This window comes from Dipodomys ordii, unplaced genomic scaffold, assembly GCF_000151885.1.
Source record: "Dipodomys ordii isolate 6190 unplaced genomic scaffold, Dord_2.0 Scaffold7, whole genome shotgun sequence".
NCBI classification, from domain to species: Eukaryota; Metazoa; Chordata; class Mammalia; order Rodentia; family Heteromyidae; genus Dipodomys; species Dipodomys ordii.
Genome location: NW_012267223.1, coordinates 18,874,243 through 18,895,147, shown reverse-complemented (window position 1 = coordinate 18,895,147; position 20,905 = coordinate 18,874,243). Strand labels below are relative to the sequence as shown.

General features: G+C 43.0%; 1 protein-coding gene across 2 annotated transcripts in view; it reads right to left on the bottom strand.

Annotated features, from left to right (window-relative positions):
* Positions 1-17,112, bottom strand: part of Skap1 (src kinase associated phosphoprotein 1) — a 269,213-nt gene extending 252,101 nt beyond the window's left edge. For both annotated transcript variants that reach the window (XM_013008862.1, XM_013008863.1), the window contains exons 1-2: positions 16,972-17,112; positions 3,372-3,477 (exon numbers count right to left, since the gene is read on the bottom strand). In XM_013008862.1, coding sequence (XP_012864316.1) covers positions 3,372-3,477; positions 16,972-17,017 — 152 coding nt within the window. In that variant the 5' untranslated portion in view covers positions 17,018-17,112. The remainder of the gene's footprint in view (positions 1-3,371; positions 3,478-16,971) is intronic.
* Positions 17,113-20,905: the final 3,793 nt, after the last annotated feature.

The window sequence follows — 20,905 nt, the reverse complement described above, 5'->3', positions numbered from 1 at the left end:
ACAGATTGTCCTACTAGAAATTTCTTCCCCCTGTAGTAGCAAAATATAATTTTAGACATGTCCCTACACACACACACACACACACACACACACACACACACACACACACACACCCTTTACCAAATTGCTAAGGAATTATTGCTTTAATATGAGTAAAGGTAAAACTTGAAATGACTTTCAATCATTCTTTTCCTGTTCTTCAGCCATTATTCACATATGATCAATTCACAAAAAATTTTGTGGGTTTTCTTGTGTATGTGCCAATATGAGGATTTGAACTTAAGGCCTCATACTCTTGCTTTGTATTTCCCACTCACAGCTGGAACTCTTACCACCTCTACTGCTGAGTTTTTGCTAGTGAACTGGAGAGAAGGGCTTCCTAGATTTGCTTGCCCAGGCTGGCTCTGAAAATCGATCCCATGCCACGTAAGTAAATGAAAAGGTAAATGCAAGCTTTCAGTACTCGGAAACCACTTTGTGTCAATACTTGTAAGTGCATAACATTGAACAGACATAAGTGGGACACGAGAGATGACCGAGGGTAAGGGAGAGGATTCTGTCAAGTGGGGTAACATTAACAGGATAATGACTAGAGGGTGGAAGTAAGGCAAGGTCAAACAGCTTGCCAAAGGCAAGCTTCCTTCTTCTATTTTCCTTGCACAGTATCAGAATCCTGGCTCCTCATTTCCTCGGTGGTCTAATGATCATGCAGAGGTAAATAAAGTGGCGTCTTTCTTGTGACAAATCAATGAACAGAAAGCTCCTGTCAACAATGCAGATGTTCCTTAAACACATGCTGGTCATTTCCTGAGTATCCACCCCACAAACCACATAGAAAAAGGAAACTTCTCTGCTCCTTGAGAAATACAGCCCTCTGTGTGTGTGTGTGCGCGTGCATGTGTGTGCATGTGCACAAACATAGATACAACTCAAAAAAGCATTGAAGCCAGATGCCAGTAGTTCATGCCTGTAATCCTAGGTACTTAGGAGGTTGAGATCTGAGGAACCAGGTTTAGCTCCAGCCCAGGCAGGAAAGTCCATGAGACTCATCGCCAATTAACAACCTAAAACTGAAAGTGGACCTGAGGCTCAAATGGTACTGCAGCATCTTTGAGCCAAAAACCCTCAGGGACAGCATTCCCTTCTCCCTGGAAAAGAGCACTAAGAAATACTAGGGAACTGGTGAAAATGAGTGGCCACAAATTTGCTTGATATTACCCATTTAATGTTGAAATCTAGGCCTGTCCCAGTGCCGTGGTAAAAATATGGAAAATACCATAAATTAATATGTATCTTTGTATATACATATGACTATAGTCGAATTGTATTTACATTTCTCATCACAGCTTTTTATCAACAGCAACAACACATATACCATGGTATTCAGACTTCCCTCTTCTGGAAAAACAATTGAAAAGAATTCCACCCTTTTTTCTCATGCTATCTTTATAGTACTATAAAAATACAAAGGCAGACCTGTGAAAATTACAATTTCTACATATTAAACACATCTGCTAGAGAAGGAACATTATACAGTGTAGCATGGTATTATTACAATATACTTTTCAATACTCTTCCAGTCAACCCAAAACCATGGGCATTTCCATTTTTACCAATCTCTTATCTTGTGGATTTTTTTTTTTTTTGGTCAGTTGTAGGGCTTGAATTCTGGGCCTGGGAGCTGTCCCTCAGCTCTTTACCTCAAGGCTAGTGCTCTACCACTTGAGTCACAGCACCACTTGCAGCTTTTTCTGTTTATGTGGTGCTGAGGAATCGAACCCAGGGCCTCATGCATGCAAGGCAAGCGCTCTACCACTGAGCTACCTTCCCAGCCCATCTTGTGCATTTTGTTTCAATTATTCAGGCCAAGCTAGGCTGCTAACTATACAGGCCTCAATTGGTGAGTAAAAAGGATGCTGGGGGCTGGGAAGTGGCTCAGTGGCCCCATGACCGACAAAAATAAACAAACAAACAAATAAATAAATGGATGCTTAATTAGTGGGCAGGGAAGATCTATTAAGATCCATTCGAGCATCTTGTGAGGTTCTCACATTCCTGGGGGTAAGAGCTTCTGGTTGTGCTCTTCTGATGGGCAAGCTCCTGCTTCTAAGATGCTAAGAACCATCAGCTATGCAAATGATACCCCAGCCCTGACCCTGCTCAGTTCTACTAGCCAGAATCACAGGATCGTGAGTTTGAAAAAGGCAAAAGTAACATTCACTTATCCCCAGCTCTCCTTCACCGCCCACATTTCAAACAAGAAGTGTTCAAAAAAAAAAAACCTAGTGTAAAGGGAGATTTGAATTCTCCTCTCACCTCCAAGCAAGTTTATGCATCTATGAGATATTCATATTCTAAAATGTGACTCTGTGTGTGTGCGTGTGTGTGTGCGTGTGTGTGGTGCCAATATTGGGGCTTCATGCTCTCCCTTAACTTTTTCACTCAAGACTGATACTCTACCATGTGAGCCACAACTCCACTACCAGTGTTTCGGTGGTTCATTGCAGATAAGAGCCTTATGGACTTTTCTTCCCAGGCTGGCTTCAAACTTCAATCATCAGGACTCAGCCTTCTAGGATGACAGGCATAAACCACTGGCACCTAGCTTGAATCTTTCTTAGTGATATTCCACCACAGACTAGGATTAAAACATTCCAAAATGCAACTGAATACATGTGGTTTAAGTTTCCATTAGAAAAGGCACTGTGAAAGCAAAGTCAGTACCTAATACACAATGAAAATGACCTGATACTGCTTGATACCTACTTGTTACTAAATTTGGCCCCCAAAAAGTTCATTTTCACTATTTTGTTCTTAAATGCAAAAGTGTTCAATAAAGGCCAATGTAAAGTGCCAAACCTAAATGCAAAATCTTAAGACACATAATTATGAAAATACTTTAGCTGGGTATGCACACAATCCTAACTCCTCAAGAGGCAAAGATCAGGAAGATTGCAGTTCAAGGCCAGCCAGGGCAAGAAGTTCACAGATAACCCATCTCAACCAATAAAAGCTGGCTGTGATGGTCTGACATCTCAGCTACAAGGGAAGCGTAAGTAGGTGGACTGTGGTCCAGGTTATCCTAAACATAAATCAACACCTATTCAAAAACATAAAGGAAAAAAGGCCAGAGGTGTGGCTCAATTAATATAGCACCTGCCTAGTAAAGGCAAGGTTCTGAGTTCAAAACCCAGTACCACCAAAAAAGAAAAGAAAAGAAAAAAATTGGTGAATTATACTAAGCTTGTCTACCTGTAGGTATGAAAGCTATGGCAGGTGTGTCTTACTGTGTTAATTCATACTACTAACATACCGATTACAAGTTGTTTTAAAGTTTATGAAGAAGCACAGAGGAACCAGTTTACACAAACCTAGCTTTGATTTGCTGAAAGCCACGTAGAATGTGATCCCTGTTGTCCCTTGCACCAGCACTGAGGTTCTCATTTCGCAAACCTTCTGCCAAGAAATCTTCAGAATCTAAAACAAACAAAAAAGAGGTTAGCCAGGTGCCAGTGGCTCATGCCTGTAATCTCAGCTACTCAGGAGGCTGAGATCTGAGGATCTGCCAGCTTGGGCAGGAAAGTCCATGAGATTCTTATCTCCAATTATCACAGAAGTAGTGCCGTGGCTCCAGTGGTAGAGTGCTAGCCTTGAGCAGAAGGAACCCAAGGACAGCTCCCACAGCCCCTGAGTTTCAAGCCCCAGGACTGGGGTAGGGAGGGCTGGGGAGAAAGATGTCAACAGCAAAGAAGAGATTTAGTAAGGGACAAAGAGGAAAAGCTGAAGGATTAGGAAATTAATATTGTTTCTCCCTTAAATTTTTTATAGTTGTAGGCTGGGCACTGGTGGCTCATGTCTGTAATCCTAACTACTCAGGGTGCTGAGATCTGAGGACTGCAGTTTGAAGCCAGCCCATGCAAACAAATCCTCAAGACTCTTACCTCCAATTGACCAGTATAAAGCCGGAAGTGAAGGGATGGCTGAAATATTCAAGTCCCAATTCTAAGCAAAAAAGCTAAGGGACAGCGCCCAGGCCCTGAGTTCAAGCTCCAATACATACACACTCACACACACACACACAAATTGATAGTTTCAGATCTTATGCCACACAACTGCACAATTAAGATGATGCATGTTATATATACCTTGCCATAATGAAGACTAACCAAAATTTCACATATGTGTATGTGTGTGACATGTTCTAAACATATGTGTATGTGTGTGACATGTTCTAAACATATGTGTATGTGTGTGACATATTCTAAAAATCCAAGACCTTGCTAGGAATTTGGAAAGCTAGGGCATATACCAACTTTTCTAAACCATTTTAAAGAAACACATATTTAATTATTACCAATGGAAAGAAGATGGACTGTCAACTTCATAAAATTATAAAGATTACAAATCAGCCACGGAAGGTCACAGACCAATTGGAACTCAAAAAGAAATACCAATAATTAGAGCTGAAATTTTAAAAAATGGCTGAACTGCAAAATCATGAACAAAAAGGGCAGGCATTGGAAAGCGAAACATTAATTAACAGAGATATCATCAATGAAAATGACAACAGAACAGAGTGAAGGAAGCCAAATGGAAAAGAAAAATGTTTCCAGAGAAGGAAACTTGAATTAATGTGAACATACAGTATGAAATAAGGACATGATGGAAATCTATATTATGAAACAAATCATGTTATGTTGAAGGAAGGAATCAGGGACCTATGCAAATTTCCAGAGACAAAACATATTGATAATGATTACAATTCCAAAAATACTTGCTACACACTTTGTTCTGCACAAAATGTTCATCACCCTTAAAAAGCATATAAATAATACAGTTTAAAAAAAAACACCTCTGCCTCCAAAAATTGTGCCTACGCATGAAACAGTTTCATACATATTACCAAAATAATGTTGTAAATTTGTTGGGTTACACAGCACATTTTAAAGTTTGTTTTACTTTCATACCATTCAATAATAGTGAGCAAAAAAACCCTAGATGATAAACACACAAGCACTTTCTTTTAAAAAAAAAAATTATTGTTAAGCTGGGCACTGGTGGCTCACACCTGTAATCCTGGCTACTCAGGAGGCTGAGATCTGAGGATCACAGTTCCAAGCCAGCCTAAGCAGGAAAGTCTGTCAGACTTGTATCTCCAATTAATACCAAAAAATTGGAAGTGGCGCTGTGGCTCAAGTGATAGCGTACTTGCCTTTGGCTGATGAGCTGAGGGACAGTGCCAAGGCCCAGAGTTCAAGCCCCATGACCAACCAAAAAAAAATTATTGTTATTATAATGGTGATGCACAGCGGGGGCACAGTGACATAAGCCAGGTGAAGAGTAAATGTCTTTTTGGACAATGTCACCCCTTGCGTGCTCACAGCTTCTCTCTCACATCCCCTACCAACAAGTTGTATAGTTCATTTTCACCATAGTGTCCAATGAGTACTATTGCTGCATTTGTTCACCTTTTGTCCCTCCATTTGCCTCCTCTTACACTTCCAAATACATATAAATGAACAAATAGAACAAAAAAGAAAACAAGCACAGCAGGAAAGAAATAACCCTTGTTTCCACTTCCTGGAAATACGATTTTATATAATCAGATGCACATAGGCATTGTGCCTTTCTGGTCCTCTCCTAAGAGTATCCTCCTTCAGTCTCACTGTGTGTGAATGCTTGGTGTCTGTATAAGTTATTATGTACCATAGCACTTCCAATGAGCTAGAAAGCTCTGGAAGTCAAACATTTCACAAACATCTAAGGCCCACATTATGTCCACCACAAACATCATTTAATGGGCTCTTCAAGGGTCCTTTGCCAAAGAACACAGAATAGGAAGTTGAATGAAAAGGCAAAAACGAATAGCATCTGAAGTTCCACTAATGCAATGTGTGGTATTCATGGAAGAAAGATCAAAAGCCACATGAACATCTCAACAGCCATGGGAAAAGCATTTAACAAAATTCAATGGCCTTTCATAACGAAGAGACCCAACAAACTGGCCTTGGAACCAACCCCTAGTACTGGAAAAAAAAAAAAAAAAGTCAGGGAGAGGGGCTCAAATAATTCAACAGAAGAAAAATAGCTTTCTCAACAAATAGTGCTGCCACAACTGTATCTGCCAAAGGATGAAGCTAAGCTGGTGCCGGTGGCTCATGCCTGTAATCCTAGGTACTCAGAAGGCTGAGATCTGAGAATCATGGTTCAAAGCTACCCTGGAGTAAAAAAGCTCAGGGACAGAACACAAATCCTGAGTTCAAGCACCACAACTGACCCAAAAAAAGAAAAGAAAAGAAAAAAGAAAGACGCTAGACTTCTGCCTCACATACTATGTAAAATTTAACTCAAGCTTGGATCAGGTGCACCAATGTAAGAGCTAAACAATACAAAACTCTTCGAAGAAAATAGACAAAAATCTTTGATCAGATTAAGAAATGCCTAGATTAGTTGAATCATTTTCTAGGTTTTTCTTAATCCAATCAAGTTAAAAATCAAAACTAGCCATCACAACTAGTTTTTCTTCCAAAACGCAAATGTAATAAAATAGAACAAAAGGTTCCTAAAAGATTTCATCTAATAAAATATTAAAAAAGAAATATAGCCTAAGCGTGAAACTAACACCATCACATACTACTGATGACAATACTATAACAAGTAAAACTTCTATATTTAAAAGCCAGGTCTTCCATATTGTTTCAAAAAATTAAAGGAGGGCTGGGAAGGTGGCTTCGTGGTAGAGCACTTGCCTTGCATATGAGGCCCTGGGTTTGATTCCTCAGCACCACTTAAGCAGAAGGAAAAAAAAGCCGGAAGTGGCGTTGTGGCTCAAGTGGTAGAGTGCTAGCCTTGAGCTGAAGAGCTGAGGCACAGTGCCCAGGCCCAGAGTTCAGGCCCCACAACCAGACCCCCCCCAAAAAAATCAAAGGAGTTTAACTGTTATTTAAAGATCCTCCCAAATAAAACAGCTTAGATAAACCCTTTTAAAAGATTGACAATAATGTATAGATTTCAAAAACCAACTTAAAAATACATTCAGAACTCAAAAACCAACTTAAAACAGGCCATAGAGGGGTGACATTAATCATGATGCATTGTACTTATAAACTGATTTGTTAAATGGCAACAACTTAAACATAATAAAAATTAGCTGCAAGCAGGTGCTTATACCTGTAATGCTAGCTACTCAGGAGACTGAGATCTGAAGATGGTGGTCCAGACAGGAAAGTCCCTAATAATCTTATCTTCAATTAACCAGCAAAAAGACAGAAGTGAAATTGTGGATCAAGTGGTAGAGCTAGCCTGAGTGGGAAAAGCTCAGGGACAATGCCTAGGCCCCAAGATCAAATCCTAGAATAGGCACACACAAAAACAGAAGGAGGAGGAGGAGGAGGAGGAGGAGGAGAAAAGAAGGCAGACAGGCAGAAAAACAGGCAGGCAGGAAGGCAGGAAAGAAAGAAGGAAGGGAAGGAGGGAGGGAGGGAGGGAGAGAAGAAGTAAACAAGCAAGCCAGGCATGGTAGCTCGCACCTGTAATCCTAGCTACTCAGAAGGCTAAGATCTAAGGACAGAAGTCAAAGCCAGCCAGAAACGTTCTGGGCAGGAAAGTCTATGAGACTTGTATCTCCAATTAACCATCAAAAAGCCAGAAGTGGAGCTGTGGGTCAAGTAGCACAGCACTAACCTCCTTGCTTAGAAATTGATTTAAGATTGATATTAAATTTTTGACCTGGTATTACTTGTCCTTCCTAAGGAAGTACAAACATGTTCGGAAGTAAAAACATGTTCACAAGGCTGACATCCAGCCTATGAATTCTATGTGAACTTGCAGGAAGTTGTCAGGAGACAACAGAGATACTGCCAGCCCATTCTGCTTGTGGTTTCCTTCCACCTGCTCTTTGTTTCTGCCCTGTGGCTCAAGAGCCATGTGGTGTTTATATTTTTAATTCTCTTTCTGCATCTTGTAGAGGAAATAATGAAAGTGCCTACTCATAACATAGAGAAAAACAAACTCCCCAAACTAAAACATAGCAAGTTTAAGTCTTACTTTTGAAATCAAGCATTAACACGTTTGCCATGCTCGTTTGAGAGTCTAAGGATCTGTCCTAGAGAAATCTTTGCATAGCTACGAGAAGATAAATGAAGATGCCTCAGTTCCTATGGCACTGCGTAACTAGAATAAAAATGTACATAGATAACATAAATATTCATCAATAGAAGAGTTAAATAAATTGTGAAAAGCACACCTATAATAGATTGCTTTAGTGATGCACATGCAAATACATCCAACATCGAATATTCTACTTTCTCCGATGTTGTGTAACAAATGTTTAATAAAAATATCTCTGTGCCTTTTTTGTCACAAGACTACAATGCCAAGTGCTAGTAAAGACATGGAGCAATTGCTTAATGAGGGCATGAAGTAGGTACCATCACTTTGGGAAATGACTTAGAATTTAATATGCCCCTACCCTAAGACCCAGGAATTCTACTTCTAGATAATTATCCTAGAGAAATGAGGGCTTATGAACACAGGGTAAGTTACGGAAGAATGGTCATAGCAGCTGCATTCAGAAAAGCCCCAAATTGCAAACAACTCAACATCTCTCCATAGAAAAATGAATAGACAAACTGGAATATGCAAATAGTAGACTGCTACTTAGTAAAAAAAAAAGAAAAAATAGGAGGAAGCCCAGCCACAAAACATGAGTAAATCATACACACACTCTGTGGAAGGCATGTAGAGTGCCTGCGGACTATGGGAAGCTGAGCACAGCAAAAAAATCTATGGTGACAGCAGTCAGAATGTCGTGATCTATGCAGTGGACTTACAGGTGTGTGTGTGTGTGTGTGTGTGTGTGTGTGTGTGTGTGTGTGCGCGTGCGCATGGGTGCATTTAGGGCCTGCCTCACATCCATGAGGTTCTTGGTTCTGTTTTCAGAACTGCAAAAAATAAAGTGCAAAGGAAAGAAAGGGGGAAGAAAGAAAGGAAGAGAAGATGGAAAGAAGAGGGAGGGAGGGTGAGAGGGAATAAAGAGACTCACACAAAAAGTTATCAGAAAGGAGTTGGGTCATTAATCCTAGCAGGTGGCACTGGTGGCTCATGCCTGTAATCCTAGCAACTCCAGAAGCTGAGATAAAGACAGAGGTTCAAAGCCAGTGTGGGAAGACAAATCAGAGACTCTTATCTCCAACTAACCATCAAGAAAAAAAAGAAGTGGAGGTGTGGCTCAAGTGGTAGAGCACCAGCATTGAACTAAAACTAGAGCTCAAGGCCCTGAGTTCAAGTCCCCATACTGACCCACACCACCCCTCAAAAAAAAATCTCTTACTGCCCAATATAGTAGCCACTGGAGCTACCAATGAACTAAAATGTAGCTCACACTACCAAGTAGCTACTCAGGAGGTTAAGATCTGAGGATCATAGTTAGAAGCCAGCCTGGGCAGGAAAGTCCATGACACTCATCTCCAATTAACTACCGAAAATGCCAGAAGTGGTGCCATGGCTCAAGTGGTAGATATCTAGCCTAAGCAAAAGAACTTCAGGGGCAGCACCCATGTATATGAGTTCAAGCTACAGGACCAGCACAAAATAAAATAAAATAAAAAGATTGCTAACTAGAAGGACATATTCTAATTCTTTAGTTCCCTCAAGGTTCTATAACAAAATACTACAAACTGGGTAATTTATAGACCACATTCCAGCCTGTGGAAACATCCAGCCTGTGGGCCTTTGAGAGCGCACAAAATCATTTGGGCTAGCCCTGCAATAGCAGGTAGACTTCAAATTGAATAAACCTAGGAGCTTTTTGCTTAGTAACATAAACATAAATGCCAGCTAACATCGCTCCACAAGTAACATGGCATATAAAAAGTTCACCACCTCTGCTAGAGACTGGAAAGTCCAAGATCAAGGCCCTGGCAGATTTGGCACTGGCCAGGGCCTACTTGTTGGTTCACAGGTAGCTCCTTCTAGCTGTGTTGTCTCATGATAAAAAGAAGCAAGGTAGTTCTCGGGACCTTGTTCACAAAGGTCCAAATTCCATTCATGAGATTAAGCATCATGGTTTGAAGCCAGCCCAGACAGCAAAGTTCATGAGAGTCTTATCTCCAATTAACCACCAAACAGAAGTGAATCTGTGGCTCAAGTGGTAGAGCGCTAGCCTTGAGCAAAACAAGTTCAGGGATAGCACCCAGTCCCTGAGTTCAAGCCCTAAGACTGGTGCGCATGCGTGTGCTCTCTCTCTCTCTCTCTCTCTCTCTCTCTCTCTCACACACACACACACACACACACAAAATGTCAAGTGCCAGTCTCTCCTCACCCCTGTAATCCTAGCTATCAGAAAGCTGGGATCTAGAGGATCAGGGTTCAAGGGCAGCCCAGGCAAAAAAATTCACTAGACTCTATCTAAAACACACACACACATGCACACACACACACACACACACACACACACACACACACAAGCAAGGTTGGATGCATGGCCCAAGTGGTAACTCTAGTAGTCTAACAAATGGAAAATGGAAAACCCTCACCAAAAAGACAAAAAATAAAATTTTTTTTTGTCTCAAAGTCCTTGCCTAAAGCTATGGGTAGTTTGTTCAGGAAGAATACTCTCTCTCCCCCTCGATTGGTTTTTAAGTTCTGAGGATTGCACCCAGAGCCTTTGAAAGGCTAAGCGTGCACTCTACTATTGAGCCATTGGTTTAGTTCCTATACTTTAGCCTAAAGTTTAGTTCCAACAACCTTGATCATCTGGTGTTCCAGAAGCCCTGTGCTTGCAATACAGAAAACAACACGAAATACCGAGCCTCAGCCTAACAACAAGGAATAAGAGACAAAGACAAGAATACAAAACAGAGTGAGGTGTAGCTCACTATTAGATCATGGGCTTAGTACATAAGAGGCCCTGGGTTCAATCGCCAGAATAAAATGAGTGAAGTGCAGACAGTTACAAAGCAGGCCAGGGACATCTGTAGCAGAAAAATCCCTAAATAATTCCATAGATCTGTTAAAGTCCAATCATAGGTATTTGCTATAGAAGAACAACGCTGAGTTAAAAAGTGTTGAACTTTTTTGGATTAAAAAGTGAGAAAAAGAAGGATGAGCATGATGGCTCATGCCTATAATCCTGGCTACTGAGGAGATAGAGATCAGAAGGATCTTATTTCCAGGCCAGCCAAGTCAAGAAGTTTACAAGACCCTATTTGAACCCATAGCTGGGTGTGGTGGTATATGCCTGACACCCTAACTACATGGGAAATGTAAATAGGAGGAACATAATCCAGGCTGTTTGAATGCAACAGCCTATTTGAAAAATAACCCTAAAATCAAAAGGGACTGAGAGTGTGGCTCAGGTGACACAGTACCTGCTGAGCAAGTTCTAGGTCCCCGGTTCAAATACCATCATATTTGATGGGGGGGAGGGAGATGGGTAGATCCCAAGGCTAAAATGCATCAGAAAAAAATTCTTTTAGAAAATAATTAACCACAAATATTAACACTAAAGAGTTCTAGTGCTTAAAGAAACTCTTAACTATGTAGCCAAAGAAATTCACTCCTTCAAGTCCCTTGCTAGTTGGAATTTTACTGTATGGAAAAGAATTTTATGGTTGGGTACGTCAACCAATACGAATCTGGAGAACAATCTGGCAGGAAGTGATTAATGACTGCTTCTTTCCAAAGAAGTTTAAAAATAAGTAACCATCGGCATTTGGGGACCAGTGTTAGCACAGCACTTGCTACCACATGCAGCCAGGTTATTGATGCTGTTTTGGCTTAAATCCATATTCAAAGCAGGACTTCAGTAATTGGTAGGCAGCTGGGATCTATCAATTATCAGGGTCAAGTCGGCACACTGCATTCCAGGACAAATTGTGAACCAAAGAAATATCTTTCCCACCTCCTTCATATATGCCTCCTTTGCTTCTAACTTCAAAGATGAGGGAAGAAAGACCAGGAAGAAGAAACTGATTACATTTGTATCTGTGGAGCCAAGATTAGCCAAGTGCCAGCATAGCTCTGCTTTTGTTTTCAGTGTGGTTATCACAAAACAAAAACAAAAAGATAACTCCTGCACTGGAGCCTGATTATTTAAAAACAGACTTGAATATTTCCTCCTCTTTCAATAACTAAGAAGACATCCTTTGTTTTACTTATCTATAAGGCACTTGCTTGCTGATACCAGACTATAGGAGAGTTTGACAGTCTGTTAGTCTATCTGAAGATGCTGTTTCTGTGTTACTCTAGAAGCTTCTCATGGCTTTTTTCATTTGCCAAAAATCAGACAGAGAATTTTCTTTTTCTTTCTCTCTCTCCTTCCTCCCATCCCTCCCTCCCTCTCTTACCTTCTTGTTCTTTCTCTCCTGTCTCTTTCTTTTCTTTTCTTTCCCCCCCTCTCTCTTTTCCTACCTCCTACATCTCCCAGAGTTCTACCAAAATCACAAACACAGTTAATGGCTCAATACTCTTTTTAAATCTCTGAGCTTTTATTTGTCTTTTGTTAGTACTTTTTTTTCTTTCTTTTTTTTTTGGGGGGTCCAGTCGTGGAGCCTGAACTCTGGGCTTGGGCACTGTCCCTCAGCTCTTCAGCTCAAGGCTAGCGCTCTACCACTTGAGCCACAGTGCCACTTTTGGCTTTTTTCTTTTTGCTTATGTGGTGCTGAGGAATCGAACCCAGGGCCTCAGGCATGCAAGGCAAGCGCTCTACCACTGAGCCATCTTCCCAGCCTCTACTTTTTTTTCTTTTAAATAACTTTATGGATTGTTTTTTTTCAGATTTGAAAAGTAATTATGTGATGTCACAATTCAAATAACACAACTATGTGTGAAATAAAAATTAATAATTATTCTTCCCTCAGGAAAAAAAATTCTTGCTCTCTTCCCAAGAAGAGCAATGTTAACAGCTACACATGTGCTCTAATTTCTTCCAAGACTCACACAAATGTACTTAATATATTGGACTTTGGGGGCTGTACTTTTGTTTTGAAATAATATGTGGCACACTAGTATGAATTTTGCCTTTTTGATCTCCATGAAGCTAGGCACCAGTGGCTCAAACCTGTAATCCTAGCTACTCAGGAGACTGAGATCTGAAGATTATGGTTTGAAGATTATGATTTGAAGCCAGCCTAGGCAGGAAAGTATTTGAAACTATTATCTCCAATTAAACAGCAAAAAGACAAAAATGGAGCTGTAGCTCAAGTGCTAGAGCGCCAACCTTGAGCAGAAAAGCTCAAGGACATCACCTAGGCCCTGAGATCAAGCCCCAGGACTGAGGTCTGAGCACACACACATATACAACACACACACACACACACACACACACACACACACACACTGCCATGAACACCTCCCAAGCTAATAGTTGGACAGATAGACATAAGACAGGTAGATAGGTAGCTATAATAGATGATAGATAGATTGATACATAATAGGTAAGTAGACATGACTGATGATAAATAGATCGTAAGTAGATAAGATAGAGCAAGTACATTCTTTTAATGGGCACAAAGTATTCTATAAGATCGGTGTGTCATAATTTATTCAATCGTCACTGCCTTTTCCAACTCCTGGAAATTTGTGAATATGTTTTCTGTCCTTTATTTCTGCAACAGATTTCTAGAAGTAGGATTTCTGTGTCAAAGAAGACATTTTTTCAGATGTTCAAATTGTTTATATTCAAACAAAATGAACCTCAGACTTTCAAAATGGCTAGTCCTTTTCTTCCTTATGTCAGATTTTGGTACAAACCTTTCATGGTGTTTTGCGTATTTTAGTTTCAAAAGCACACACATTACATCAAAAAGAAAAAAGAAAAAAAAAACTTGCTCCTGTCATCTATGCTTGTATAGTCATAAATAAATAAATGCTTAAGTTAGGACAGCAATGGCCGATGTTTAAATCACTCGGTAAATGTTTAGGCCTTGGCTTATGAAAGTAGTAATTCATCGTGGGAACTTCACCCCCATGGTGGCCATGTGACCACAGGAGTGTCACAGCTCTCCATTCTGTGACTCTCTCCCACGGGATGACTATATAGAAATCAGGAGCCATGTATTACTTAATTGTCAACAGTTAACCTTTAAAAGTATGTGGTATGGAGACAAGTAAATAGCAACAGATGACAAATTGATGGCCATTTAGATTTCTAACATCCACAAATTATTTGTATCACAATGAAGAATCCAGCTTGTCTACCCCAAAGACTGTGTCCCTTAAAAAAATTAAAATTAAGCTGGGCACTGATGGCTCATGCTTGTAATCCTAGCTTCTTGAGAGGTTGAGATCTGAAGATCGAGGTATGAAGTCAGCCTGGGCTTGAAAATCTGTCTTTTATTTCCAATTAACCAGCAAAAAAAAATCCAGAAGTGGAGTTGTGGCTCAAGTGGTAGAATACCAGCCTTGAGCAAAAGAGCTAATGGATAGTGCCCAGGCCCTGAATTCAAGCCCAAGTAGCAGGACAAGAAATAAAAGATAAAAAAAATTAAAGCTAAAAAAATCCTATAAGCAATATGTGGTATTATTATACAAACCTCTCCAAAACATACTCTCCAATTGTTTTTCAATAGAATCATTGGCCGACTTCAGATTCAAAACAATAATTGCAAACTTCAAAAGACAACAGCCATAAAGAAATACATGTAACCAATGAAGCTCCTTAAAATATAACCTTAGACTCTTCTCTCTATTCTAAAGACCTGAGTGCCAGCATAGATTGTTAAGACACAGCAAGTTCGATAGCAAAGTATGTGACATGCAATTAATCTCCATTCATACCCTGTTCTACTTGTCAGCAGACAAAGATTCTGCTTTAGAAGGAGATCTGAAGACTTCAATTAAAAACAGTCAGCTAACAAGAAAATAATCTAAGCTAAAGAAAGGTGGCAGGTGCAGAAATGAGTTGTTTACCGAAGTGTCAGTTTTGAACAATAAAGAAATGCACATCAAAAAATGGTGGAGTAGATTTCATTGCAAGCATCTGAAAATAAAAGGGAATTTTCTGCCAAGGTTGTACACAAAGCTACAAAATGGGGTAACAAGCTTGTAAATGAGGCTTCCTCTGGTCAAATGATAGACACCCCTAAAAAAGGATTACATTCTATCACCTGCCAAGCAGTTGGAAACAAAACAAAAAACAAAAAACTTCAACTTTCCTTTGCAAGTCTCTTGCACAAGCAGCAACAGGAAAGGGAAAGAGAGGCTGGTCAGCTTCCCCACAGAGGCCTACATGATGCTCTTTTACCCTACTGATGTTTTAGTCCTGAAGTTCAAGTCTTACTGGAGTCATAAGTGAAATGGACTTTGGAAACTTCACCTCAAAAGACATGTCTCAGGCTGTGAATGTGGCTCAGTGGTAGAGTGCTTGCTTAGCATGCATGAAGCCCTGGGTTTGATTCCTCAGTACCACATAAACAGAAAAGGCCAGAAGTGGTGCTGTGGCTTAAGTGGTAGAGTGCTAGCCTTGAGCACAAGAAGCTCAGGGACAGTGCACAGACCCAATGTTCAAGCCCCAGGACTGACAAAAAGAAAAAGCAAAAAAAAAATGCCTTGTTGACAGAAGTGATCCAGAATGAGAATAGTGCTACACACAGAAGCCAAGAGGACTTGCCCAATATTTGATTAGGAGCCATTTATACCAAGATAACAAGGTAATGGAGATATAAAACCAATTAAATTGAGAGAAACCAAAGAAAACAATACAGCTTGCCAAAAATATGACCTACCCAAAGCAGGCCATCTGTTAAATATGTGTCAAACATGTCACTTGGAGGCCAAAAGCTTTAGTTCTGCACAGTTTCTTCCTGGGATCCGTAGGCAACTGCAGAGTCTAGGCCTCTGTCCTCCCAGAAAGGTGAGTTACAGAAAGCAAGGGACAGCATCCTCATTGTGTGAAACAAGCCAACAGGGTGCTGCAGAGAAGTGTGTATAGAACATTTCGAGTGAAGCCTGGACTCTTCAAGGACCAATTAAGTGCTATAGTTTGAAGGAGAAACTATTACAAGGGGGATACAGGTCTGTAATATTCAGGAGACTGAGATCTAGAAGACAGAGGTTCCAATACAACTAAAACAGAAAAGTTTAAGAGACTTCATGTTCAAAAAAGCCAATCTAGAGGACGTGGTGACGTGCCAACTGTGAGTGAGAAAGCTGAGGGTGGACTGAGAAGGGTAGAGAAGGAAAAAGAAGGGAGGGGAGAGGAGTGAATGGGGAAGGGAGGGGAGGGGAGGGGAGGGAGGGGAGGGAAAGGAAGGGAAGAGAAATTCTTTAGGTTAGATAGTGGCAGTCTTAGAAGTCTGCAGAGTGGTTAAAAGAGGCCTGGGACTTGGCACTGGTGACTGAGGATCACCAGCCTGGGCAGGAGACTCTTACCTCCAATTAACCCCCTAAAAAAATCCAAAAGTGGAACTGTGGCTCAAATCAACAAAGCACTAGCCTTGAGCAAAAAAGATCAGGGACAACTCGTAGGCCCACAGCCAACTACAACAACGAAAAAGGAGGCCTGGGATTTCAGCGCTGACAAGTCACAAAACTATGGCCAGGTTTGGCTCGCAGGACCCCTAAATCCCTTCACAGTCCCCTTGGGAGCCTCAGGAACCTCTGCACGGGAAGGGGCCGATCTTCTGGTAAGAAGGTTGGCCTGGGAGGAGGAAGGAGGGAGGAGGGCAGGGGAGTCCTGGAGAGACAGGGACAGGTTGAAGAGAGGTAAGGTGGCTGTAGAGGACCAAGAAGCCTGGCAGGTGGCATGGAGGGGTGGAGACACCTAGAGGAAAAAAGGAAGTGTGGAACTCAAGGTTGTGACCCAGACCTGGAGGCGGGAAGGGGGATGCACGCTCCCGGTTCTAGAAGCATCCAGGATCTAGAAGGGGGTGCGCTGCACCCTGCGCCATGGGGCTGCCCCGGCTGTGCCCGGCAGCTTTTCCGGCACCTGGTCAGCGTCGGGGAACCTGGAGCTGAGCCCAGGACGTTTACCTTCCAGGAGCCAACGGATCTCATCCGGGAGGGCGACGGCCTGCATGGGGGCTGGCGGGAGAGGGGCCTGGGCCAGTGGGGACCGCGGGGGGCACCGATGTCTGCGGGGGGCCCGGGTGTTGGGGCGCAGCAGCAGGGCGGGGCCGCGGGTGGCGCTCAGGAAGTGGCGCGCGCAGCAGCAGCAGCAGCGAGTCCCTGGGCGGGCTGGCGCAGGTGCTGACTGCACTGAAGCTGGGGGAACCCCGAGATGGAAAAAAACTGGGGCACAAGGAGCAACTTATCCTGCAAGGCCCCTGGCGCGCCCCTCGGGGCCTCATCACCAAAATAAAAGACTCCCCCAGACTCCCAGGAGCCAGGGCTCTTGGAGACTCCATCCTAAATCAGTCGACCTCCGGTTTAGGTTTTAAAGGTCACTCAAGGTGGTGCTGAAAATGGGGCGTGGGGTTTGGGGGAGGGAGGCAAAGAGGAGGAATCTGGGAAAAGGGCGCCCCATCCATGCCGAGCCCAGCGCCCCTCGATTGCTCATCCATCCCGTCCACCCGCCCCCCCCCACAACACACACCGTGTTCCTGCCCAGCCACGATCTTTGTCCAAAGGGAACAATTAGAAGAGCCAAGAGTCAGAGTGTCACGACAGAAGGGGACACGGAGCCTCAGTGGCCTTTCCTCCCCCAGGCGGACCGGTGCCTAGAGGAGAAAGCGGAGGGCGCAGAACTGGAGTCTTTTTCCCTCTGACAGTAAAGGAAGGGAGGGAAGACGTGATCCCACAGACACGCGAGACTCAGTGCCCTCTCCATTCAAAGCTTGGTATCCAGGTCCCAGGGGCTGAAGATGTTCTCTCCACTGCTACACACAATTCCTCTCTGTTATTTCTTTTTTTTTTTTGTCGGTCTTGGGGCTTGAACTCTGGGCCTGGGCGCTGTCCCTGGGCTCTTCAGCTCAAGGCACACGCTCTACCCCTTGAGCTACAGCACCACTTCCGGTTTTCTGGTGGTTTATTGGAGATAGGAGTCTCACAGTCTTTTCTGCCCGGGCTGGCTTTGAACCACGATCCTCAGATCTCAGCCTCCTGAGTAGCTAGGATTACAGGCGTGAGCCACCAGCGCCGGGCTCCCTCTCTGTTATTTCTTACCGCTGCCTATGAGTGACCTCAAAATCGTTTTATTCCACAAAAGAAAGAAGTACAGGAGCTGGGAATGTGGATAAGTGGTAGAGTGCTTGCCTTGCATGCAGGAAACCCTGGGTTCGATCATGAAACCCTGGCTTCGATTCCTCTGCACCACATAAACAGAAAAAGCCAGAAGTGGTGCTGTGGCTCAAGTTGGTAGAGTACTAGCCTTGAGCAAAAGAAGCTCAGGGACAGTGCCCAGGCCCGTTCAAACCCCAGGAATGGGGGGGGGGGGGGGGGGGGGGGGGGGGGGGGGGGGGGGGGGGGGGGTGAGGAGGGCCAGGAGGAGGAGGAGGGCAACAATAATGGAAAAGACAGAGTAATGGGTGATAAAGCAGGAAAATGAACACAAGGAAAATGTGAAATGCCCGCGGGTGTGGATGCACCCAAAAAAGTACATGTGGTATTTGACTGAGGCTCCAACAACCACACCAGATTTTGAATGGCTGCCAGTGCTTGAGGGTGGGGGGGGGTGGTCCAGAGTAAACAAGGACCATAGAGTGCTTTCCAGCTTCGGGGACAGCTGGTCACACTCATCATATAGGAAAAAAAGACAACTGTCAAGATGAATTTCCCATTTGTTATGAAGAGACTTGAAATCAGAATGGGGACTTAGAAGTCAGTTCAATGGGGACTAGTGAGCCATTGGCATTTCTAGTTTGTTGGGGTATTGTCACACACATACACACACACACACAGACTTTTTGTTTGTGTTTTGTGTTTGAGATAGGGTCTCACCATTGTTGCCTGGGCTGGCCTCAGACTCAAAATCCTCCTGCCTTCACCTCCCAGGTAACTGCAATTGCAGCCGCCACACACACACATTGCACCTTTTGAACTAGTGACCTTACCCAGATGCTTGAATATGTCACCCTACATATTTTTCTCATCACTTCTATCATTTTTTCCCTTCAACAAAAACAAAATCAACAAAGAGGACTTTGTAGTCTGATTTACAGAATATGTATGGAAGATTGAGAGGCCTGCTTGGGTGATCCTGGGGGGGGGTGTTGAATTCAAGACCTGTTTACTCAACTGGCATTCTACCATGTGAGTGACACCCCCTCCCTGGTTTCTGCTGGCTCATTTGAAGATGAATCTCTTAAATTTTCTGCCAGAGTTATCCTTAAACCTTTCTGTTTTTCTTTGCTAGCACTAGGGTTTTTGAATTCAGGAGCTCAACTGGAGCTCTACCACTTGAACCATGTCCCCAGTGCAGCTTTTTGCTGTTTAGTTTGGAGGTGAGTCTCATGGAGTTTCATGGGCTAGCTTCAAACTTTGATCTTCCGGATTTCAGCCTCCTGAGTAGCTAGGCCATCCATGCCCAGTCAGTTATCACATATATTTAAAAGCAAACAAGGGTATATGAGAACTCTGCAGTATTGTCATTATATTTTTTTGTAGATTTAAAACTATTATGCAAAAAAAGAACAAACAGCAAGGGAAACAATCTCCCCTATATGTCACCTACTTTGCTTTTCCTTTTGACAATGGAAAAAATTGATAACCCATACTCTTCTTTAAGATACTGTATCACGTGTATCACATGCTCATTTAGCCCAGGAGCTGATAAGGGCAAAAACTCCAGGCTTCACTGTCTGTCATAGTTTACTCTCACTCAGGAGACAGCAGAAGCCGCAGGGTAGGTTTTCTCTGTCTATTCTTCCCCATATGACTCTCTGAGTTTTCCAGAGATGAGAGAGTAGAGGGAGGTGCAAGTCCGGTAGCGTTGTGTTGGTGACTGGCAGATTCCAATACGGTATTGTCAAGTTGCATCAAGGCTCCTCCTTGCAGACGAGAACCTGCCTCCACCCATGAGCGCGGCCCCTCCTTCATCATCTGACGACCCTGCTTCAGCAGTCAGCCTCACTCCTAATGACATTCTGTTAAATGGACAAATTCCTTTGAAGCCTTGTCCTTCTTTGAAATCCAATTTCGCAGGAAGCCAAATCTGATTGGGGGTAGCCATGGAAACCAAACTGAGGAGTCTTCCACAAGGTAGAGAGAAGCAAGGCAAAAAGAAAAGAAAAAAAGTGATAGTCAAGAGTCCTTTACGGCTCTGTCGGAAATATCAAAGAGATCTAGAGAGGTTGGCAGCAGATGAGTCCCTGCCCCGGCCCTGCTCTGTGTGGCTGGATACCATGTGCCTGTCATGAAAGAAAGCAGCCAGCTGTCTCTGCCCACGGGCGGGGGGGGGGGGGGGGGGGAGGGAATGGAGCAGATTACACAAATTCCAGGTCTGTCTGCCTTCCTCTTCCCATCCCCCCCCCCTAATTCCAGCAAGATCTTAGCATTTCCTTCGTAGCTGCCACACTTTAAAAAGCAAACAACAAAAGAATGACAAGGTTAAAGTATAAGGTCCTCCCTGATAAGAGGTCCTGGGGAGCAGAGGCCAAGAAATTAATCAGAAATTCCTTGTAATTAGATAAGATAAGGGTATCGAAAGAGAGGCAGACCTGCCAAGAATGGAGTCCAGCAGCAAAACTACACAGAGAAGACACCATCTTGTCCACTGGGACCTGTGGTGCACTGTCAGCAGACAGAAGATGCAGAAAATAGGGTCCATGTCAGCCTCTGGGCAGCTCGGAGACACTGTCTATATGTCTCATGCTGGGGTGGGGGGGGAAGAGGCACTCACTAAATATGCATCCATGGAATGTCCACAGGGCTCAATCAGGAAGAAACAAAAGCAGCTGGCACCCAGAATGGCATGGGGTGGGAACAATTGCAAGCAAAGCAGGAGCTGCCTGGCACTGCTCCACCATGG